Below are 24,599 nucleotides of genomic sequence, written 5' to 3'. Positions count from 1 at the left end.
CACTGAATGCAAGAGTAAGCTAGGGAGGCCTCCTTCAACAAGGGCATCAGGCCCTGTCTGAGCCCCTGACAATCAAGTTTACAGCCTGATGCCTGAGGAGAATGAGGGGCGGCCAGTGGCCACTCATATAGAAGGGGGAAGGGCCTTCCAGGCTGAGGGAACACTCTGGCCGCAGTCAGGGAATCCGCAGGGAGTCAGACTATGAGGGGCCTTGAGGCATCCTCAGTGACTGAATGGATCCTTTGAGGGAAAACCACTAAAGGGGAGGGGCAGGTTCCCACTGCTATTTTCAAAGGATTATGCGGACAGTTGATTGTAGGCTGTGCGAGACTCTCAGCCTGATGCTGGAGCCTAATGCAGTAAAGAAAGGAAGAAAAAACACGTAATAACAAGATCAGTAACATTCATCGCATATTTGTTACCTGCCAGGCAGTATTTTAATGCGCTTCACAAAGCATTTGAATTAATTCATCTAATCCTCATAACAGCCCTATGAAGGAGAAACTGTAGAGTTTTCCCATTTTACAGCTAGAAAAACAGAGGCCCGGAAAGGCTGTTATTTGGCCAGAAGCTCACATTCAAAGTCAGGTTTGCCTGACTTAGAAACTGCTTCTGACTACCTCCCCAGAGCCCTACTTGTCCTGAGAGTGGGGTCAGTGAGCCACATTCTGTACTAGGGTCTGGAGATCCAAGGGTGAAGAAGACACAGCTCTGCCCTCAAGGAGCAACCAGGCCCCCAGTATGAGTAAGTCCGGGCTGCACAGGGTTTGTGGACCCCCGTTCCCTGGCACTGATTCTGGGGCCAGCCTCGTCTACTTCTGGACACTCTAAATCAAACTTCTCATTTAGGACCCGGGATAAACCAAGAGGTAATTCAGGGACACAACCTTGCAGAACATGAGGGGCAAGGTTCAGACTTCCTTGGGTATCTGCCTCTCTCCGCTCACCTTTGAGCCTGACCCGGCAGCCCTGGGTCCCCACAACCGGGCATTAGAGAAACCCAGTGCTCATGCAGGGTCTCTGTATACTCCAAGCTCTGTCATCCATCCTCCCAGCCGGGATGGCAGGCAAGCATCATCTCTACCTCAGCAGATCTCTAGCACAGGACCCGCTATTGTCTTCCCAACTTGAGAAGCAGCCTTTCGGGAGCTAGTCTCCTGCTTAATTTTAGCCTGCTATGTGCAGCTTTGGGTAGATAACTGAACTGAACTGTTTGGGGGAATGGGGGGGGGGGTGCTGGGCAGAGTTCCACCGCCCGTGGGGAGGGCATCATGACATTCTGAAGAAGCGGCAATTTTCCTAACAATCTCCCCAAACCCTCGCCTTGTTGATCAGTTTGTTCTCTGAAACCCATACACAACCGCCTCTTCGGGCAACATGTTATTAAAGCCCCATTATCCAGGCGAGACAGACCTGGGAGAGAACTGATTACCATGCCCCGGCCTTCTGCCTGACAAATCAGTCCCAGCCTTTCCCCGACACACACCCCCGCACAGTGGGAGCAGGGGTGAATCACAGCCTATTCAACATCACTCACAGGCACTTTTCCTCTGTTCCTTCATTAGGAGCACTTCTTATGCTAGGCTGGCCTATTGACTCAACTTTTCAGTCCCTTCCAATACAAGCCAAGAGTCAAATGCCACAAGACAGCCTGGGCTGGAGAAGTCAGAAAGAGGATTTGCATGAAATCAAGGGTTTGTGATGATCTTTGCAGGTAGGAAGGAAGATGGGCTTTTTCAGTGAGGTCAATAAGCACCTGAATTATTAGCTGCATTCAGCCCTGTGTGGCAGCACTGTAGGGGTTTGTGTGATGCCGGGTAAGGCCAGGCCAGCAGAGCACACGTGCCTTTTACAGCCTTGCAGCATTCTGTCACCTAGCTGGGGTTGCTTTAGACTGGGACCTCCACAAGGACAGAAGCAAGGTCTGGGGTACACTGCCTGGCACACAGAGTTCAGTGGATATCTGGCAAATAAATGAACAAAAATAACAGCTACCATCTTTTGGACTTTCATTATGTATGTTACATAAGGACGTTCGGTCAATCTTCATGGCAACTTAGAGCACCTCTATGCCCTTTCATAGATGAGCAAAGTGAGACCCAGAGAGGTTTTGTAACATGCCCGGACTCACACAGCCAGTACCTGGTGGAGCTGGGATTTGAACCCAGCCACGCACCTCTGCTCTTACTTACTACCCCTCCAGCTATGTCTGTGAAGCTTCTTGTGATGGACACAGTTGAAGGAATCTGTGACAAACTCGGTAGACAGGCAGAGTGGTTTGGAAGAGGATGTGGAACCGATGACCACTATCTCTGGGAGTAAGGAACCTCACGTTTAGCCTTGAGACCAGCTGGTTGACACTAGGAGCTTTGTGTGAGACAAGTGGCTTCACGGCGATTATCAGCTAAGCCAGTTCCAAGACCCTATCTTCCTGAAAGACAGCCCCCAACCTCCACAGTGACTGGCCTTCTGCCCCATGCCCTGGGTCCCCTAGCTCCTGAAAATTGTGGCTAATAATTAATACATAACTCAGAGAGCATCACAACCTCATGAAACACTGAGGCCAGCTTCGGTGCCCACGCTCTTGACACTTGTAATATACTACTGGCTCCTTACCAAGGCCAGCCTTCTGAGAATATATTATGGTAGGTTTCCAAGGTCAAAGTAACACAGCCTTTTCCCACTCGGGGCAATGAGGACACGTTTCATTTATTTCCTGCCACATGTTAAACCAGAAGATGCCACTAGCATAGCATTTCAAGTTAACTGTGAAGCTCTACTTACCATAAAAAGCATCAAGTTTTCATAGAAGTTTCTTTCCCCCCCTTTTGCTTCCTGCTAGGATGTCTGCCATTTTCCTGTTGATTTATAAGATCTCTTTATATAAGAAAGACATCCAGTGTCTGTCAGTGTATTGCAGATAAAATTTCTTTTCTCACTTAGTCTTTTGCATTTCATTGTTCGTTATTATGCCTTTGTTGTATACATGTAAAGTTTTACAGGGTCAAATCTCTCCATCTTTCCCTATCTTCTGAAATGTCTCCCAGCCCAAGATTATATAAAAAACAGTATTTTATTCTTTTTTTTTATTTTGTCATTTTTTAACATTGACCTCATCGAATGCATTCAGAATTTACTTATATGGCTTGAGCTATGGGTAAAATACTGTACTGACTACCGTTTAGCTAATTGCACATAATTCAGCCCCTAAGGTCCCTCCTGAGAAACAAAATTAATCTATTCAGTTAATCCAGTTCATGTCAAGAAGGGTAAGTACACAAGAAAGACCCAACAGATACCAACGATGAATCTAGCCATTTTGGATTATTCATGCTGATGGACCCAGCTTTTCCTAAAAGGAGGTCTTTGCTATGACAACCCATTTTTCCCCATAATAGGGGGACACAGGGCTAGGGACACTCCCTAAAGAGTTTATGAGAGGTTGTTAAAAACGTATACTTTGGCTAAGACCCCTTCCTGCCCAGTCAGGTGCATATGTTAATGCGCTGGAGGGGGTCACTTTCATGCTGGGGTCATAGCCAAATTCCGATGCAGAGACTAATCTTTAAAATATAGAAATGAAACAGGTATGAAGATTGTCTGGAAGCCAGATAACCAAAAGGATCAGCAGTCCAAGGGAGCAGGAGTAGAATCTGATGGAGGAGGAGCTGAGCCACGAATTGGATTTAGGGATCTGTAAATATTCTTTTACTAGAACACATACCACTTAGCGGGCTAGCTCTGCCTCCTTCAGATTATTCTGTTACATAGAATGCCTAAGCGAAGGCATCAAGGATAAATCAGAGCTTAGTGGCAAAATTCATAGCAAGAAGCAAATGAGAAAAAAAAAAAATACATGCTGAATCTAGGCCAGTTTCCCTAATCAAAATTCAGAAGACTTTCCCTGAATGTTCTATAATTGCCTGCTTCATTTGTGTCAGCCAAAGGTTTGCGGGGTTTTCCGAGGTAAGCAATGGAAGATGAATTTCTGTAAAGCATCTCCCAGTTGCATATGTTATCCGTTTCGTAGGACGTTCATGGTAAGTGCACAAATCCTGGACCAATGCCTGCCTGCCCAGTCCCTTGCTGAGATAGTGTGCCCTCCGGTTTTCTGCTGATCCGATTAGGAAGGGAACAACTGTCAGAGAGATCACATTCTGCCGTCTCCTTCCAGTTTGGGATTTGGGGCTCATCCACGGGTTCTCTGCCACTGTTTCCTTCCACTAGGGTGATAGCCAAAAGCTTACCTCTTAATCGAAGGCAATACCTGCATGGAATCATGCCCACACACTGAGTGCCATCTTTTCCACACAAAATGGATGCTTTATCTCACAGGAAGAATAACATCTTTCTCATAATAGCATCAGGAGCTGGGGCTCTAAAAGAATGGCCTGATACCCAGTCATTACTTCCAAACCCCTCACTAAATTCCTTCCTATTAAAAGTAAAATGAATTAAATATTCCAACCTCACAGTTTTCAAAGAAGCCAGAAACAAGTGATGACAACAAAAACCCACTTCAATTTTCAGTTTTCAGACTCGGGGATGCATAGGGAATGAGTCAAACAGCTGGCTAGACGCACACATACACGTACGCCCACACGTACTCACACACGGGAGAGCTGAAAATTCATGCGAGTCAGAACTGGATTTTTAGCCCAAGGGACAAACACTAGTATTTTTGTACATCTTGTCAAATAAATACCAGTCCTTAAGAAACGCTGATATTTTTTTGAGATCTAGCTAATCCTGGCCACTGTGGGTGAGTGTTGAAAACCTGATATGTTAAAGAGAAAAAAGAAAGTGCTTTCTCATCATGTACCTCAAAACTAGATGCACATCAGAAGAACTACCTATAACCCTTCGGATGTTACCAGATGCACGGGTGTGTTCTAGACCACCCAACCCAAACCCAGCTTTCTCATTGGATTCTACGTTGTAAACCTCACGCGGGGACCTAGCCACGAAGTATAGACCGTAAAACATGCTTGGATCTGACTGTAAACGCTAGGGTATTCTCATAAGTTCATAGTCTCTAAAGAGTCAAAGAACAGTGTCCTAAAAGCCAGATCTTCCCCGCAGTGCCCTCCAAACACATGGAATGTCAACCCTGAGTGAGCTGTAGGGTGAGGCTTAGACAGTTGCCTGGTAAATGTGAATAATATGGACACACCAAACTCCCTATTCTCGTAACTCAACTCCAGTTGAGAGGATGTGAGCTATGTGGCTGGCCTCACTATCCAGAGCCAGGGGGTGGGAAAGCGTGGTAGTTAGAAGTACATGCTTTTGGAGACTTCAGATGTGTATGGGTCTGCTCCCCACCTTCCGGTAGGTCGCCACTGAGAAAGGGTAAGGTTCTGAGTGCCCGTGCTTCCATATGTAAATGGAGGTAGTAAGATGATCACAAGGCTTAAGTGAGCTGCTCTGTGACCAGTGCCAGGAACCAATGATGCTGCCTCTAACAGTGGACACCATCCTTTCCCCCCTTCACGTGGGGCTGGGAGGTCTGAGAAGAGACACTCAAGAGGAGATTTTAGGAAGAATGTGCTTTCTGAGGCTGATAGAGTATAAGAACAAACATGTGCCCTGGTGTTGAATTTTAAATGTTTAATTTTTTAATTTTTAAAAATTAATTTTAAATATTTAAATGTTTAATTAGGGGCCCCTGGGTGACTCAGTCGGTAAGGCATCCGACTTCAGCTCAGGTCATGATCTCACGGTTTGTGAGTTCCAGCCCCGTGTCGGGCTCTGTGCTGACAGCTCAGAGCCTGGAGCCTGCTTCGGATTCTGTGTCTCCCCCTCTCTCTGCCCCTCCCCTGCTCATGCTCTGTCTGTCTCTGTCTCTCAATAATAAATAAATGTTTAAAAAAATTTTTTAAATAACTTTAAAAAAATGTTTAATTACTTGCAAGATTAAAACAATACCATAGCCCAGAGTCCCAAGAGATGGACTGAATGGAAAAGAAAGAGACTGCCCTTTATAATATTTTTGTCAAAGTCTTCTTAGAAATCTGAACCTGCTATTATTTCAGAAGACCTGTCTCCACCAGCCAGCCCAGCCCCACTCCGGGATAACCACCAAAGTCTGGGTGACGGGAACTTTTGTGCAAAGAGTGTTAGCAGATGCAGAACTGCCTGAAGAGACTGTCTTTCATTACAGGGTTGAAGAAAGTTTTAAAACCTTATTTTGGTCCATCTTTGGCTTGTCTGAAGTCATCTCGGTGGTGCTGAAATACGACCACAAATTCATCGAGAACATCGGCTACGTTCTTTACGGCGTTTATAACGTCACCATGGTGGTCGTGCTGCTCAATATGCTAATAGCCATGATCAACAACTCGTATCAGGAAATTGAGGTAAGACCGGCTAAGTGAAACTGTTCTCTACCCTTTGGTTTAATTTGCGTGGCTGTTTGCCACAGTGAGGGTAATGATATTAGAAGCCCGTGAGTTATTACATGTGAAGCCGGAACAGCAAATGACCAGCATTCTTCCCACGGGGCTCCAAGGATCTCTTTCGATTAACCCGCCACGTGGCAGGGTGGCCACCACACATAAAGTGGCCCAACAAGGGCAGGAAGAATCAGGGTCTTGAAGCTTCCCTCTTTCACGTGTCCCCTCAGGACAGCATGCAGGAGGCCCATGGCAAACTGGAATGACTGTATCTTTTAGCCAACACTCCCTCTGCCTCTCACGTATTATTTATTAAATGCCTACTGTATGAAATGCCTGTGCTTAGGTACTGGTGACACACAGACAACTAAGACAGTCCCTGCCCTCTAAGAACTCTGTCCTTTGAGAAAACCAGATACGTCAGTCAACAAAGTGCAGTGTCCTGGGCCCCGCACACCCAGAGAAGTCTTACCGGGTGCACGAGATCGGCAGCAGAGAAGCTTCCAGAGATGATGCGTGAAGGCCATTCGAGGACTAATACAGTTTTTCCAGATAGCTAAGGGAGTGCAGAGAATGTATCAGAGGAGGCGGTTTATCAAAATCTAAAAGGCACACACCGTAAGCTAGTGATTGCTGCCTTTTGGGGAAGAGCAAGAAGTTAAAAACAAACAAATGAGCATTAACAGGAATCTAGTGAAGTGGATTATGATGCATCTGAACAGCAAGATGCTGTGTGGCTTGTAGAAAGAACGAAAATGCTCTCCCTGTATAGACGGATGGGGAAAGACCTGCAAATTATAGCACTAAGTAAAAAAAAAAAATCAAGTTGCAGGACAATGTTTGTAGTGCGCTTTTGCTGTGTGAGAAAGGAAGAAAAGGGCATCCGTGCTCATTTGTAATTGGGTAAGCATTTGAAAAAGAAGCCTGTAAAAGTACCCAGACCAAGCATAGCGGGGGATGCCTGCTGAGAGACGGTAGCTGGGGGGCAGAAATCTTATTATTGTTTTACTTACTATAACATAAAATAAATAAGCTAAAAATTAATGAAACACACTAACCTCTTTTGAATTGACTCAACAATTCCAGTTCGAGGAATAGATCCACGCAGAAATACGACTTTAATAGATGTTCACTGGAGGGAAAACGTGGAGATAGCCCATCAACATCAGAGTGTTTCAATAACCTCTGATACAGTATAGACTTCAGAACACTGTATATACAAGGAGAAAAACTTGTTTGTGCTGACAAGACAAAATCTCTATGATATTGTTAAGCGGGAAAAAGCGCAAGTTGTAGAAAAATACAGGTAGGAAAATCTTATCTACATAACAATACGAACACATATAAAGAAAGAGAGGGCATCTCTGCCCCTCCTCTGCTCCCTCTGTCTCTCTCTCAAAAATAAACATTAAAAAAAAAAAAAAAAGAAAGAGAGAAAGAAAGAGCAGAGAAAGGTAGAGAAAAAGTAGCACACTCTTGACCCAGGGCATCCTCTGGGGAAAGGAAGAAAAGGAGCGACATTGGAAGGGGACTGTCACATCTGCCTGGTATATACCTGTGTACTCAAGCCTTGTATAAGACAAGTATTAGTGTATTTCTCCACAAAGAAAATAATTAAAGACCTCCATGCATTCATTTGCTAGGCTGCCATAACAAAATACCACAGACTGAGGGGGTGAAACACAGAAACGATTTCTTCACAGTTCTAGAGGTTCAAAGTCCAAGAGCAAGATGTTGGCAGAGTTGGTTTTTTCCAAGGCCTCTCTCCTCAGCTTGCAGAGGGCTGCCTGCTCCTGGTGTTCTCAAAGGGCCGTTCCTGTCTGTGTAAGCATCCCTGGTAAGACACCAGTCATGTTAGATCAGGACCCGCCCTAGCAATGTCATTGAACCTTACTCACCTCCGTAAAAGCCCTGTCTCCAAATCGAGGCACATTCTAAGGCACTGGGGTTAGGGCTTCAACATATGAATTTTAGCAGACGCATTTGGCTCATAACACCCCCCCCCACACACACACACACAGTCCAAAACAGAGTATTCTGAACAGTAGGAACATATGCCAAGGAGGGAAGGGTGAAACAATGTGGTATTTTGGGCCTACAGGAGGGCAGGCTGTGCAAGAAGAAGAAGGAAGAGGTAAGAGGAAGAGGTGAGCCAGCATGAAGCCTAGTCTCTTCCCCACTCCCCCCGCTGCCACCCACAGGAAAATGCAGCACTGTATCCCTGGACAAACATCTTTTTTTAATGGTGTACATATTTGGTCTCTTACGTGGATGAGCTGTTGCTAACCAGCCCCCACCCTCACCCTTCTGGGCCTCAGTTTCTCCATATGTAAGAGAAACCACATGGCACCTAGAGAACGTGCAGACCTCTGTACCACTCACCCTGGGCATTGTACTCCATCCTAACAAGCACGCCATGCTTTGGTCCAAACGAATGTGGCACGTAAATCACTGTGGCTCAGTGTGGAGAGACGCCCACTAGTTGGGGGCGGGGTGGGCAGAGCCATGATGTCACGTGGGCTTGTCACGTCCAGTTACCCCAGCACCGCATTGCGTCACGGTTCACTGCAGCCTACACCTCCCCTCGGGGCTCTGCGCTTCTCCTCAGGGGAGAGCGCTTGTGCCCTCCCAGCCTGCCAGTGGTGCGTGGACAAGGACCCTGAGACATAGAACGAGGCCACTAGACGCTGCCCAGTGTTCATGGTCACGCTGAACTTTGATGAGGTATAAATTTGTGAATCCTTCCACAAGAACGCTTATTTACTCGGTCAACAGATCTCAAACACCTACTCTCCAAATCCGCTGACCCGCCTGCCTCTACACCTGCCATGCCCCCACCTGCCCTCCCGTGGCTGAGAGAGAGGCCTTCTCCATCCGAGCTGCCCCGCCTGCGTGCCCTGGCTCCCTGCCCTCTCTCTTGCCTCCTCAGGGGCCACCAATGCACTCATCCCTGCTCCACGCATATCTTCGCCCTTCCTGTCAGCATTTAAATGAGACTCTGGATCATAAAATTTAAAAAAGTAACCAAAAAAATCCTCCCTCCATCCTGCTTTCCAGCTCTTTCTCTCCTGCTCTTTCCTGGCAGCTTTCTCAGAAAAGCTGTTTACACTCCTCATGCCTTCTCTACTCATTAACTCCCACTCTTCTCCACCCCCACCCAACGCACACCCGACTTGGTAGAGAACTATTCACCCCCTGGAGCCCAGCTCCAATACCAGCCATCAGGCAGCCTCCCCGACCCCGGGGCCGGTTCTGGAGCCCTACATGCAGCATCCCTTGCAGTTGAGCCGTTAGCACAACTCCAGGGGAAAGACCAGGGGATGAGTAGTTCAACATAATCATGTCATGGGCCAGAGCACGTAATCCACGACGGCACGGAAGGACTGTCAACCCTAGTGCATACCTAGTCTATGCTGGCCACATAGCAGGTACTCGACACATGTCTGCTGAACGACTCAAGGCTGAACACTAGGCACTGTGTTAAGCTATGGGAATAAAAATAATACTTCCTGAGGGCGTGCTAATATCGGACACTAAGCGGTCCTCATGTGTGACCTGAAGTAACTCTCACAATGACCTATGAGGTAAGCATTTTTATCCCCATTTTACAGATGAGGAAACGGAGGCCCAGAGCAGCCATGCCACCATGGCTGCAGAGCTAGGGAGGAACAGAGGCAGGGCTGGAACCCAGGCAGGCTCCAGACCCTTTGCTGTCGCCGCTATACCAACCTTCCTCTCAAGTCAGATGTCCCTGTCACATCTCTCTGTCATATAGCAGAGGCCGGGAGCAAGCCCTGGCCTCACGAAACTTCCAGTCTAAAAGACTCCAATATGATGTGTCCCATAGACCAGGCCAGCTGCTGATGGGTTCTCAGCCAAAGCAAACAAAACGGCCAAGCCTGCAGGTGATAGCCTTAAGCATGCGGTACCTCCTGGCAGCCTCATGTGGGCCCCTGGTAGGCTCACCGTCCTGAGAAGCATAGCGAGCGTCTGTGCGGAGAGGAACCCACCCCTCACGGAGCACATACTCGATGTCAATCTCAGGGCTACGTGAGGGAGGCGGCATTATCTCCCTCTACTGACGGAGCTCTTGCTGAGGTCCTGCAGCTAGTATGGACTTGTGGGCCCAGGTCCATGTGACTCCAAATTCCATGCCTCTTTCCTACTCTCAGACTGCCCCACTAGGACAGAGGCCCAAAGAGCCTGCCTATAAAATACAATAAAAAAATAAATAAATAAATAAATAAATAAATAAATAAATAAATAAATAAATAAATAAAAACACCTGCTACCTCTTGGAGGGCCTACTCAGCATTCCGGGATTGACACCAAGTCAGAATCGATCTGGGGGTCAAAACTATCGCCACCACCAGACAGCACGGCCGGACTGCCTCCTGCTAACTCCAGTCAGGTCTGTTTCTCTTGAATTACATATGCAGAATCTCTCAACATCCTCTGTGGCAGCACTTTGACCAGTAAGCCATATGGTTTCTAATAAGTACACAGCGGTACAATACAACATGGGAGCTGTTCACCACCTGTGTCTGCTGAGTACTTGAAATGTGGCTGGTCCAAACTGACATGTGCTATAAGTACAAAATATACAATGATTGCAAAGACTCAATATGAAATAAAAATGTGCACTACCTCAGTAAGAATTTTTATAATGATTACCTGCTGAAGGGGTTACATTTTGGATCTGCTGGATCAAATAAAATGTATTGCTGAAATTAATTTCACCTGTTCCATTTTACTTTTTATAATGTGCCTACTAGAAAATTTAAATTTAATTAGGTGGTTCACCTTCATGGCTCAGTATTATATTTCCACTGGGCAGCAATGCTCCAAAATATTAACACCTTGATGCTGTGGTGGACTGTGAATCCAGCAGAGCTCTAAATGTTAATGGATAATGAGATTAATTGGCAGTGAGAAAAGTTCTCTGGTTAGTGGCAAGTTGGAGAATGTTTGTGAAAATTCCCAGTGGAGAGTCAAGGAGGTATGAAGAGGCTGAGGTTTTCAGCACTAAGTCCTGAGGAGTTAGGCAGAGATTGTTAGGAATAACTAATTTCACATGGTTTTAGCAAGAGCAAATGCCCCATCTTGCATCTTTGTAAAGAAAGAGAACATCCACAGATATATCAGTCAGAGTCCTGTTTAGAAATCTGCCGTCACCAGTTCATGAGATCAAGCCCCACATTGGGCTCTGTGCTGACAGTGGGGAGCCTGCTTGGGATTCTCTCCCTCTGTCTCAAAATAAATAAACTTGAAAGAGAGAAACAGAAAGGAAATGAAGGGAAGAAGAAAAGGAATAGAGAGAGAGAGAGAGAGAGAGAGAGAAGAGAGAAAGAGAAGGGAAGAAGGAAAGAAGAAAGGAATCTGCTTTCATAATGTCATAAGAGACAGATTCTCTCCCTCTGTCTCAAAATAAATAAACTTGAAAGAGAGAAACAGAAAGGAAAGAAAGGGAAGAAGAAAAGGAATAAAAGAGAGAGAGAAAGAAAGAAGAGAGAAAGAGAAAGAAAGGGAAGAAGGAAAGGAAGAAAGGAATCTGCTGTCATAATGCGTAGACTGCATCCCCACTCATCACACTGAACTCTGATGTGAAATCGTGCCCTTTGATGTTGTGTCGTTTCCCTCGTCCCACAGGAGGACGCAGATGTGGAGTGGAAATTTGCCAGGGCAAAGCTCTGGCTGTCTTACTTTGATGAAGGAAGAACTCTACCTGCTCCTTTCAATCTTGTGCCAAGTCCTAAATCATTTTATTATCTCATAATGAGAATCAAGATGTGCCTCATAAAACTCTGCAAATCTAAGGCCAAAAGCTGTGAAAATGACCTTGAAATGGGCATGCTGAATTCCAAATTCAGGGTAGGTAGCGCGGGGTTTATGGGGCAAGAGAAGGTCACAGGAGGGGGAGGCGGAAGGTGTGTGTGCTTGATCGGCGCACGTGCCCCTGAGATGAGGGAAGTCAGAGAGGGGCCCGCGCTGTTCAGAACAGGCTGGCACAGCAGCACAGAGAATGCCCGTGGCAGCTGCCCTTCTCCCCACAGTGCCCTGCAGATGTGCCCCGCAGGGGCTGAGCAAGCTGCCTTGCTGAGCCGTGCCTCCCACAGAGGGAGCGCCTTAGAGGGTCCCAGGGAGCAACAGCTCTTCCCAGAAATGGGAAGAGAATGATCCCTGGAAGAAAGCTTCCCTGCCATTATCTCCCCCTCCTGGAGACTCTCAATGTTTATGAGCATATTAAAATCTCTGAGAAATCCCTGAGCAAAGACACCCCCTGCGGCTTTAACTCAGTGCTTCCCAAGTTGACCAAACTATATTCCTTAAGCTGTTGTCATCCTACAGAACTCAAGTCCCAAGAACAGTGTTCTAGGCAACCTAGTAGCAGTGGGCATATCAGCTTCTTTTTAGACACAGCCTCATATATGGGTGTCATATGTGTTATTTGAACATATGTGTGTATGTATTATTTATTATGTATTTGTTCTTTCTCCCCCCCCCCCCCCCAGAAGACTCGCTACCAGGCTGGCACAAGGAATTCTGAAAACCTAACAGCAAATAACAGTTTCAGCAAGCCCACCAGATACCAGGTAACCACACCTCTCCCAGGTACGGGGAGAAGTGGACTCCATCCAGACATGGATTTAGCGACATGGCTGTCAGCGCCCCAGAACACAGCTTCATTTCTCCCTTCATTCAGCAAATATGCATTTGAGTGGCAGCTCCATGAGAGGCACTGCGCTACTCACTGGGGACGAGGACAAGGCTCCTATCATAGCGGCACTTCCAGCCCAGTGAGGGATAGACACAAGGAACAAGCAAACACACAAGTAAATATGTAACTTCAATTTGATAAAAGTAGAAAGAAGAAAACAATCTGGTGCGAAAACAGAGGGGAAAAAAAGGGAGCCCCTGCTTTGGTGTAGTTATCAGAGGAGGCATCTTCAAGGACAGGACACTTAGCTAAGACCTCATAGTTAAGGAGGCAGGCATGTGGGGCCTCCCAAGCACAGGAAAGGCATCAGCAAAAGCCAGAGGGGGAGACGCGGGTGCCTGGGTGGCTCAGACGGTTAAGCGTCCAATGCTTGCTTTCAGCTCAGTTCGTGATCTCACGATTCATGGGTTCGAGCCCTGCATTGGGCTCTGTGCTTGCAGCACAGAGCCTGGAATTCTCTCTCTCCTCCTCTTTCTGCCCCTCTCCCACTTGCTCTCTCTCTCTTGAAATAAACAAAAATAAACTTAAAAAAAAAAAAAGCCAGAGGAGAGAAGCTTGGCAAGTCCAGAGCAGCTGGAGCTCAGCAGGCAGGGGCCAGTCATCCAGGTGCAAGGGAGGGGGGCTTGGACTGGCTGTGAGTAGGGTGATGGAGGAAAGTAGACAGATTCAGTCTATGTTCCGGACATATAGGCAATGGGACCTGAAGCGTATCTGCAGGGATGGGGGGTATCCCGCGTGACTCCCGGCCATCTGTCTTAAGCAACCAGGTGGACACAGGGGCCACCTGACCTAAGACCACCAGCCTGCCCAAGTCTGTTCTCATACATAAACCTTAGAAGACTTTGTATGCTTGCAACCCTTTGCACCGCTTTTGGAAATTAACGCCACATCTCTGTATCTGTTTGAATCAGCCCATGAGCCAGTGATAAATGCTAACTACAGGTTATTGATTATAAAAGTACAGGCCATTCTTTTCCTGTCTTCCCCTTCTCAGAGATCAGCAGTTTTATCCATGCTGATCAATTCTGATCAGAGGTAAATTTGAAGCTGTCCTGAGTATTCCCGGGGCTGAAGAGCTATGTCCCTGGCCCACCATCCCAGAGGGAGCAATTAGACTTCGACATAGCATCTTCCAGCCACAGATCTCTAATTGTATCTCCACCCATATTTCAGAGCCAGCTGTGCAGGTAGGAGGATTTAAGGGCACAATTAAGAAATGGTTCATCCTTCAAAGTACTTACAGTTTTATGAGATGACACGGGCTAAAAACTGGAAATGGGCAAATCTTGTATTTAATCGTGTACAAAATTGGGCCTGACCAGTTTGATCTTCTTTGAGTTATTTTACAGGACCAACCCTTTGGTCAGTGGAAGGATTTTTATTTCCCAGCTTCTCAGAGAAAAGTATAGATTATCTGTGCCCCAAAAGAGATAGAAAACCCTAATGGGTTAGGGTCAAATCTCTGATGGGTTTCGGGCAGAATCAGCTGCAGAGATAAAGGAAGACTGATTACCTGGTGAAACGTCCTATACCCAGAATGAATCCTTTATGAGCAAGACTGTTTTCAAAAGCAGCCTCAGAGAGATCTCATTCCCGTCTTCCCTCATCACTGGTTGAGTCCCTGCTGCTTTCAATGTCCCCAAGAGCTTCCTGCTCGGGATTACAGAGATTGGTGGTATTCAGCTTTGGGCTACTGATGACCTTGGACAGCTTGCTCATCCTGTATTTTGTGAATCCACCAAGAAAAGCCCGGGGCTACTTATTCAAACAGTTTTCACAGAAAAGAAGAAAGGAAAACCAGGGCCAGTGAGCATCAGAGGGACGGGGCTGGGAGGCAAGTAAAGGGAAACAGAGAGCACTTTGTATTTGCACATGCACCCTTTGCTCAGCCCTGCAAGGTGCAGTCGGGTCACCTTCCTGAGCCATCATCTGCTCAGACAGGAGGAGTGAAGCAAGAGACGGCATGAAGGAGGGGCAGAGGCCAGACACTAGCCTGGGTGTAATCTCACCATATGCTGGTGAGAGAGGCAGTATCTCTAAACCCATTTATCAGATGAGACAACTAAGGCTCAGTGGTAAAGGTCCACAGCTGGGTGAACTATGTGACTCACAATGGCACCCCTCCGTTACTACATCACGCTTCCTAGGTGCCCAGGCCTTGCTGAGAACCTGTCCTGCCTGCCAGCAGCCATCTGTGGAGGGGTGAAGGGGAGGAGGCAAGGTAGAGGAGGAGGTTCTCGCATGAAAGATTGGGGCAAGGGTCTGACAAAGCCTCTTTTGTGTTCTTGGGCCCGTTGGTAGACTTCCAAGTTGCACTGCTTTCTTCCCAAAGCAACTGCCAAAGGTGCAGAGATCAGAAGGAGCCCAAGTACACTTCCTCTTTCTTACCGTCCCAGCCGCACCCAGAGCAGGCACCTCACTGAGGACGTGTGCTGTCCGTGTCTTACACGGTCATGGTTCAGAGTCATTCTCTAGCATTCCCAATAAGACAAAAGCCCCGTCGTTCATACACGTGGGGTTTTTAAACCATTGCCTTTGTGTCTCTTCAGCAGATCCGCTTGAGTGTTCAAACTTAGTCCTTGAGGTGTTTCCGTTAAGGGTGTCAATCCTTCAACTTCTGGGGGTTTCTCTGTTGTAGGGAAGGCAGAGGCTCGCTGTGCTAACTTAGGCATCCAGGCTTCTGATTGCTAGACTAGTCCCTTGCTTTTGCAATGTTTCGTTTTGGTTTTTCTCCCATCTGGGCTCCTATGGAACTAAACAGTGACACAAAACCAAGATACCGGCAAGGGGGTCAGAGTGTGCCTCCTGTCAAAGTGACTCTGTGACCCATAACACCATCCAGGGTGTCTGTTTGCTGGGGCGTGTGCAGACACAGACTCTCACACTCTGAGAGGTACATTTCCATCACGGGCAAAGCAAACAAGCCGCATCCCAAATGAACCGCAGAATCCAGGCATAGTCTGTAAGTCAAGCAAACCCCAGGGTTTGTGATGCAAGCCCTTCCCCAAACCAGTGGGGACTCCTCTTTTCCATATTCTGGGTCCTTTTCTAGATCCCGCTTTAATAACTGACATGTCCTAGGATCCATTTTGCCCCTCTCTTCCAAGTGTCCCTCGATTTCTCTTTTCCTGAGTGGCACCACTACTTCCTTCTGGATTCTGCTTCATGTACCATCTTCGACGTACCGTATATGTGCCCTTTGTTTACATCTTTAACTGCCCTGGCTGTGCTGTGCAGAGACATGTCTCTTCTGCAGAAAGGCTTTCTGTTTCCCCAGCACCAGCAGCATGGAGAGGCCATTTGGGCCCCAGGAATGTGGGGGAGGGGGGTGGAGAATTGTGTGGCTCCTTCCCTGGATGTGGGTCTCAGTGTCATAACCCTTCTGACCTACTGTCCATCTCCTTCGCATCCCCTCAAGTGTCATGGCACTACATATACTCATCCCCAGCACTTGCTAAGGGCAGGAGGGCAAGGTGGGCAGAGTCATCACTGACCGGGATTCATTAACTTGGGCAAAGTTTATTATTTTCTTGAAGTGAAAGAACTCTGTGAAAGAGAGCAAGGAGACATCTCAAAACCCACAGCAAAGGAACATTCTTTTTCCCCCTACACAGTGAAGGAGGGGAGACTTTTAGTGTCCACCTTCCCTGAAAACAGATCTCCTCTGTAGCATCCACGTTACATAGATGGGCACCTTCTAACCACTTTGGCGTTTCTGGGGATAAGCCTGGCATGTCATTCCTGCATACCCCAGGCTGTCCAACAGGTACACCCCAAAGGGGAAACCAGGTGCTTATCAGGACACAGGGTCTAAGCAGTTGCTCAGCAGGTCATACTGTTCTCCTTTTGGGTACCTGTCACTCCTGAGTGTGCAGTGGGGGTGGGAAGAAGGTTAAAGGGTCCCTGCCTGTCTGCAATGTTCAAGAGATTCTGCTTCCATATTAAGCCTCTGTAATCCTGATGCGTGGTGAGAGGCTTAATAACAAGCATTTGCTTCTCTCCCCTTGGAGCCACAGATGTGCAAACCTTAGGTCATTATGCAGGCCAGCGATCAACAGTGGGCCATGAGCATTCATGACAATGACATACCGATGACCTTCTTCCCCAAGGGCAGCAATATTTTTCATTCAAATATCCCAAGGGGTAACAACTGAACGAAGCCATCAGTCCTCCAAAATCTAGCTGAGGCTTCCTCCTGCCTAGAACACTGTTGTTTTAAAGATCAAATGGGTACCTCAAAGCAGCCCAAACCCCCACCGACCAGTGGGAGCCAGTTTCCTGCATCTCATCCCCCAAAGCATCATGCACGTAACCTTTTCCTGAAGGGTAGAAGAAGGCCCAGCTTTGGTTTCCATTTTGGTTGAATCTCACTTCTGGGCTGTATGACCCAGGAGAAGTCCCCTGGCTCCACAAGCCTTGGTGTCCTCATCTATGAATGGAGACAATCTCTCCGATCCCACTGGGTTTCTGGGAGGATTCAGCAGGGCCATTTTGTCAAGGAGGCTAAGGGGACTCCTGGTCTGTAGGAGATACTCACTACGTCTGTTTCTTTGTTTCTTTTTTACCCCTTCCTTCTCCCCTCCTCCCAGAGGGCCACTCCACAGTGAAGGGGCTTGTGAGCAGTGTCTCACCTACTGAAAGCAAATGGAGTTGGAGGGGCACGTTGTGTATTAATAATAAACATACCATGGAATCTTTTCAGCTAATGGGTTGAGTTGTGCTGTACTAAAACACAGCGTGCACCCTAAGCCAGGAAGACGGTCATCACTGCCATGGCCGTGAAAAGACTCCACTCAGCACATCATGAGAAAGAGACTCTCCACCTCCAGTCTCGGGCTTAACGCTTTTTCCCTCTTACGTATAAAACTTCTTCAATTGATGAATCCAGAAACCAAAGAACCCTTAATTCTTGAGGTTTTCCTTAAAATAGAAACAAACTTTAACTAGATCCCCTGGCCCTGCCTCAGCCTGAAAATTTGCAGAAAACTTCTGAATTCTGTATTCAGTATGAATTTTACACACTTGGGTATCTGCTTTTTGGGGTTTTGTGCTTTTTCCCACGAGGACCGGCTCGGGATAAAGATGGTTTTGTTTTGGCTTTACGATTCCAAGTGAAAAGAACCTTACTGAGTCCCAGAAAAGGCATAGATATTCTTAATAACTTGGGCAACCTGCCTTACTGACTAGGAGAATGTCAAGGAGAAATCTAGCCTAGCAGCCTGACCACTAGCATGGCAAGACCCAGGGCTCTCTGACAGAGGGCAGCATGAAGGCAACTTGCTCATTCTCTGTTCGGCAAGAAATAAGGTCACTACTCAAACCGCAGAGTCAAGTGGACCACCAGCCCGACGGCTGAGGACAGGCAACACTGGCCTACAGGTGTCTCAGGGAGAGAACTTAGCAACCTGCCTGATGACACACAGCACAGCTAGGGACAGAATTCAGGTCCCTTCCATCTAGAAAAACACTGCCTCTCTCCCCTGAGTCCTCAGGTCTGAGCAGGTGAGCTAGTCACAGGCACAGATGAGCCAGGAACAGGGACTCCCTCCATCTCTGCCAGCTGCTCAGTTCGTGCAAGATTCAGAAGTGTCAGCTACCAGAGTATTTCTAAATCCTGCGATCTCCCAGGAAGCCTCCAACGACTAGCTGGCAAAATCCAAAGTTCACCTCCTGGAGTCTTTCTCACACTTGGCTCTATTCTGGGTGTCTCTTGAGTGTTTACTCATATCTCCTCATTTGCTTAAAGAACCAATATCTGCATAATGCATGACAGCTGAGGGCGCAAACCGTCTCCCCCAGCGTGACCGGCGGCCCAGCGTCAGGCATGTGGCATCTCAGGAAGTGGTGTTTTGGCAAAACCTCCCGAGGCCCGGCTGTGTCTGTTTCTGCCTCTGGTAGGAATTTTCCAAGGTGCAGTGGACTTGTCCAACCTGGTCCTGACTCTAAGCCCTGAGGAGAGGACATGACTGGCTAAGGTCACAAAGAAGATGAGGGTAGGGTTGGGCTTAGGACCCTCAAGCAGCACCTATGCATTTTAGATGGCGCTCCCTCCCCCTCCCCCTCCCATTCTCCCTCTCCGTCTCTCTCTCTCTCTCCTTGGCTTGGCCTGCCACCACTAAGTGTCCTGTTCTTACACCCCAGGGACAGGATCATGCTATGGGGAGAGGTTAAACAGAGTCAAGCCTGGGTTCCACCAACAGGCAAGGCACCCTCAGAAGAGAGACACCAGGTGCCGGAGGACTCCCGGCCACGGACCAGGCGCTCTGCAGAAAAGAGGAGCCACAAATACACCAGGCAGGCTGCTTCTGTCCTTGGCCAGGCTTGTGTGACCCTTTCCTTGTGTTCACATTTCAGAAAATCATGAAACGGCTCATTAAAAGATACGTCCTGAAGGCCCAGGTGGATAGAGAAAACGACGAAGTCAATGAAGGTAAGCGAATGGATTGGTTTCCTACAGGCTGTCAGTGGGACGTGGCCTCACCAGGCTAAAGTCAAGGTGTCATCTGTAGGGCTTTGTGCTTGTCTGGATGCCCTAGCAAGGCCTTGCTGGTTCGGGTGTGGGCAGAAGGAGTTTCCAGGCAGCCGTGGGGCTGAGGTCTCTGTTCCCTGGCTGCTGCTGGCTGAGGCCATGCCCGACTGCATACAGCCGCCTCATCTCAGAACCAGCCCCACGGGCACTGAGCCCCTTCTCCAGCTGCCATGTTCCTTCCGCTTCTGTCATCCTGCCTCTTTAACCCTCTCTTCTGTCTTCCCCTTCCACTTTTAAAGACTCACAATTAGACTGGATAATCCAAAATAATCTCCCTATGTAAAGTTGGGTGATGAGTAACCTTAATTACACTTGTGACCCCGGCTCCCTTTTGCCATATAAAGTTATCACACACAGTCCGGACACCAGGGATTAGGACCTGGCCACCTTTTGTGGGGGGAGGGGGTTGGTAATAATTCTGCCTCCCACCTCGAGTCCCATGAGTTCCAAAATGGCCCAGAATTCCTCGTTCTGTGAGTGCACATACAGAGAGCTGCTAGCGGCCTCCCCTCCACTTTCAGAACCTGCCACTACCCTGTCTCACTTCCAGGCTCTCAGAATCTGAGAGCTCAAAGTATCCCCCAACTCAGAATCACTTGTTAACATTGCAGATCCCAGAACCCACCCAGGCCTAATGCATGGGCATCTCTGGTGGGGGTGGGGGGGGGGGAGGGGAAAGGGGGGGCACTTGCAGGGCGGGGGGGGTTGCATTTTGATAAAAGCACCAGGTCATTCTGATGCACACTAAAGTTTGCAGACTACATCATATTCACTGTTTGGGTTATTTTCCAGTCCATTTAATGCAGTTACTCTTAAATGAAAAGCAAACTACCTTAAACCAGGTAATTAATCTTCATGAGACACACAGGACAGACCTGCTCCCTAGAAGCAGCCTCTTCCATGAACAAAGGCATGAAGTCTCGCCCTCCCTTGGGCCACGGGGGCTACCCAAAGAGCCTGGTCATGAAGTAACCCTCTGCTTCATCCTGAGGCCATCCAGCATGCAGCCTGAAGATCAACAGTGGCTGAACTCATTCCTGGGCTGACACTGCCTAGGGGCTGAGCAGGAGCCTATCCAGCCACCCCTACGTATGGGTCTGAAACGTAAAACGGCCAGCCTGGCAGCCAGCTGTGATTGACAGGAATGTAACTGATTATACAGGTTGGGGCTGCCAAACGTCAGGCCACTGGGATTGTACCGTGCAGCTGGGGCTCCAGTAAAGCACCCAACATAAAGGAACTAGGGGACGTATGCATTTGTCAAAAGTGGCCAAACTGTACCTTTAAGATCTTTGCCTTGTCCGTATGCAACACGTGAGGAGAAAAGAGATAGGAATATCAGAAAAGAACATTTGAGCCCTCCTAACTACAAGAGTTCCACAGCCCAAGCCCAGGGGGGTTTCAGCCCACGTGGTTCACTGTGGAAATGAGTGCAAGTTCCCACCTGGTGGTCCCTTGCAATGGAAGGAGGAGGAGGCCTCTGCTGGGTGGTACCGCCTGCATGGTGCGGGGGGACCCTGTCCCTGCCCGGCTCCACGGCCACATGCACTGTGCTGAGCCATTCCCTTCACGTTGGGGAATTTCTCCTCTCTGCAGATAAAGACAGAACAAAATATGGAACATCGTGGAAACGACTGTCCCAGTGAAGGAGGGTGTTGCTCAGAGTCTTGAAATCTGCCTTTAATGGCTCCAAGACCAACATTCTAACAATCATGATGTGAAATAGGTGCCAGAATAGGAATTCACAACCTGACCTTGACTCCTCTGTCTACCTGAAACCCTTAACAAAGACCTTGACCAGGAATGGGAAGAAGAAGGTTTTAAATGGACGGACGTGTCCTTCAGTGGTAGGAGCTGGGTGTTACTTAGATCCAAACACAACCCCCATGCCCTCACCTCTGCCCTTAGTGGGCAACCTGAAATTACACTGGAAAGATGCATGCCCCAAACTGATGTGGAAGGCGCCCCTTCAGCCTGCTCATGCTGACCAAAATCTCATCTGTCCTTGCAGGTGAACTGAAGGAAATCAAGCAAGATATCTCCAGCCTGCGCTACGAGCTTCTGGAAGAGAAATCTCAAGCTACCGGTGAGCTGGCAGACCTGATCCAACAGCTCAGTGAGAAATTTGGAAAGAATTTAAACAAAGACCACCTGCGGGTAAACAAGGGCAAAGACATCTAGCAGCCTGCATCGGCATCTGTGACTTCTACCAGCATTCCCAGGCCAGGATGGATTTCCTAGCCACCAGCCCTGGCGGGGAAGGGTCCTGGGCCCACTCCTCTAGGACACTAAGGGGACCCATTGGCTCTGTCCTGAGCAGAGTCGCTGACATGTGCAGTATAGTAGCCTGCCTTGACCCAGAACTGTTGTGAATCTAGGCTGTTGGGTAAGAAAGGCCAGCACAGGAGGAGGGGGAGGAAACGCTCCCTGACACGTGTGAGACCTTTGGTCCAGTCACAGTGACGCATGTCCCTGTGGCCAGCGCAGGAAGAGGCCTTCTTGGATGCACACACATGCCCTCCCACCGCACACGGACCACATCTCTGTCTGTGTCCCAGGAAGACAAACCACCTCATCCCATGCACCCTTTCTCACTCCCTCTCCACCACCTAATCACATCCAAACAGAACCGGGAGGTGACCTGTGATCTATTCTTAAGTGCCAGATGAGAACACAGATAGCCTAATAGCAAAATAGTTCTATTTGTTTATAAAAAAAAAAAAATTAAAAATCCTAAATCAAAAATTGTACTGTAGGTAGCACTGTTTAGAGAACAACAACAAAATCCAAATGATGTATTTTTACCTTTATTATCTTGTATTTACTATTTTTACCTAAAATGGAAAGAAATAAAATTACCTCATAATAGCCTGTGGAGCCTCCGTCAATGTGCCGCCCTCCTGCCATCCTGTGGCCTGTCTGGAGGTGGCCTTGAAAGCCCATGGGCCAGCACTTCTCTGGGAGGAGAACGGGGCAGGTGTGGAGAGGGAAGGGACCAATCCCCTAAGATCATGCAGCCAGAACGCCTACCTCCTAGCCCTCCTCCTATCCCCAGACCTACTGACCCCAACTTGACCAATGTCAGGAAGGAGGTAAAGAGAATGGTGAGGGAAGTGAAACATTTCCTCCCACCCACCTCTCACCCTCTTTCCCTGTGTGGGAGGAGAAGGGGTGCCTGACCCCGCACCCCCACACCTTTCGGGAGGGACCTGAGTGTGAGTGCAGAGAGCGGCCACCAGAGGGAGTCCTAGTCCCAAACAACTCCCATTCAGAGCAGGTTGGAGAAGATGCCCTTGGATTCAGGGAGAGGCCACTGGCCTTACAAGTAATACTAGCCAGATGTAATGAGTGAGCATTTGCTGTGTACCAAGCACTGTGCTGAAAGCTCTCCCGCATCCATCCACTGAACCCTCACAGCAACCCTGTGAGAAGAAAGACGCTCAGGGTCACAAATTCAGATACCTTGCAGATACCCTGGAAGGGCTAAGTGTGTGTGTGTGTACGCACAGGTGTTTCTTATACATGGATATGTATGAGGGGGCTTCTGTTTCAAGATATAGAGTGCATCTTCAGAGATAAAACACATTTTACTTAACAGCTGCTCTAGGAAAAGAGCAGATCAGGAGCACCAAATAAAAGCGAGGTTGGTCCCAGCACTGAGGCAGTGGGGTGGACCATGACAAACAGGGCAGCTGAGCCCTACCGAAAGTGGGCCACAGACACTCAGCCCGGCCCACTGCTGCCATAAAGAATACAGGCCCAGGTTTGCCAGATTTTCCCAATTTCTGGGCATGGAGTAGGGGAGCCCACATTTGTTGGGCCCCTGGCAGCCAAGATGAGTGGCTCGAGAAGATGCCCTGAAATGTGGTTTCACACCTGGGCTTTCCTGGCACCATCATCCAACAAGAAGGAAACAGGTGCCTGATGCATACTGTAAGTTTACGGTCTGGGAGCTGTTCACCTGGGGTCCTTGCGAGGGGCCATAGATGGATCTCCAAAACCCTGCAACCCCTCAAGTGCCCTGCATATTGTGTGCTTGTCTTTGTAATGGTGCGTTGTTCTGGAGAGCACACCTGCAGTGTGCCCCAAATACTCATCCATGGCCCCCTCAAAGCCTGCAGCTGATGACCGACATCATTCAGCAGATGTGTACTGAATCCCTCGTCAACCACTGGGGGTGCAACACATAAGCGTCCAAAGGGGCTCCTTTTTATGCCTGGACTCCGACTAAGAAAGCCGATGTGCTTTGTAAGAAGAGCAGTTGATTTATCCAGGGGACAAATTACCAGCACTTCTGGAAGATTTCCTTTCAGATCCCTCACTTATCTTCATCAGAATGCTAATAAACGCTTTGAAGATGCATTATTCAATTTCCCTATCTGCCTTCAACCAGAGGCAGGTGGCAACCCTGCCTGGGATTTGAAAATCCTGGGGTGCCCTTTTCCCTTCAAGCCTAAGCCTCAAATTCTCCCTTTCAGGAGATAAAGAAAAACAAGTCCCACTAAGGAATTAAAAACGGAAAAGGAAAACTAGCAACATCCATTAGGTTTTTGATGCCACATCTTAGGGGTGAAGGCCGTCCCAGAATGGATTCTGAGCTGCCGGGTAGATGTCGCACAGGAGAGGGACACCAGGCTCATGGAGAACTGTTGAGAGGCCTTGGAACTGATGGCTGGCAGACCTATCATCTGGAGCTGAGGCAAGAGCTTAGTGATTTTCCAGGCACTGACAACCTCCCTCCCCCACCCCCATCTCCTTGCTCCTGTTGAATGAGCCAGATGAGGGAGGCAGCCGTGGGAGAAATAAAACAGGAGAGTGAAAAATGGAGTCAGAGAGGGGCTCACAGACACGGGAGGAGAAAGGGCCCAGGCCCTCCCTGGAAAGTCCACAGACCCCCAGACTTGCACACTTCCCAAAGCACCCTATCCATCCCCTTGGAGCATGCCGCACAGCTATCCAT

The 24,599-nt window shown here is 48.3% G+C and overlaps 1 protein-coding gene across 1 annotated transcript in view; it reads left to right on the top strand.

The window, feature by feature from the left end:
• The window catches only part of TRPC7 (transient receptor potential cation channel subfamily C member 7), a 136,870-nt gene extending 115,050 nt beyond the window's left edge, over positions 1–21,820 (top strand). Inside the window, exons 8-12 of the mRNA XM_042955640.1 lie at positions 6,161–6,356; positions 12,042–12,263; positions 12,905–12,985; positions 19,465–19,540; positions 21,651–21,820. Coding sequence (XP_042811574.1) covers positions 6,161–6,356; positions 12,042–12,263; positions 12,905–12,985; positions 19,465–19,540; positions 21,651–21,820 — 745 coding nt within the window. The remainder of the gene's footprint in view (positions 1–6,160; positions 6,357–12,041; positions 12,264–12,904; positions 12,986–19,464; positions 19,541–21,650) is intronic.
• Positions 21,821–24,599: the final 2,779 nt, after the last annotated feature.

Source organism: Panthera leo, chromosome A1 (assembly GCF_018350215.1).
Source record: "Panthera leo isolate Ple1 chromosome A1, P.leo_Ple1_pat1.1, whole genome shotgun sequence".
NCBI classification, from domain to species: domain Eukaryota; kingdom Metazoa; phylum Chordata; class Mammalia; order Carnivora; family Felidae; genus Panthera; species Panthera leo.
Note: the sequence above shows the minus strand (reverse complement) of the source record. Positions and strands in the feature narration are given on the sequence as shown.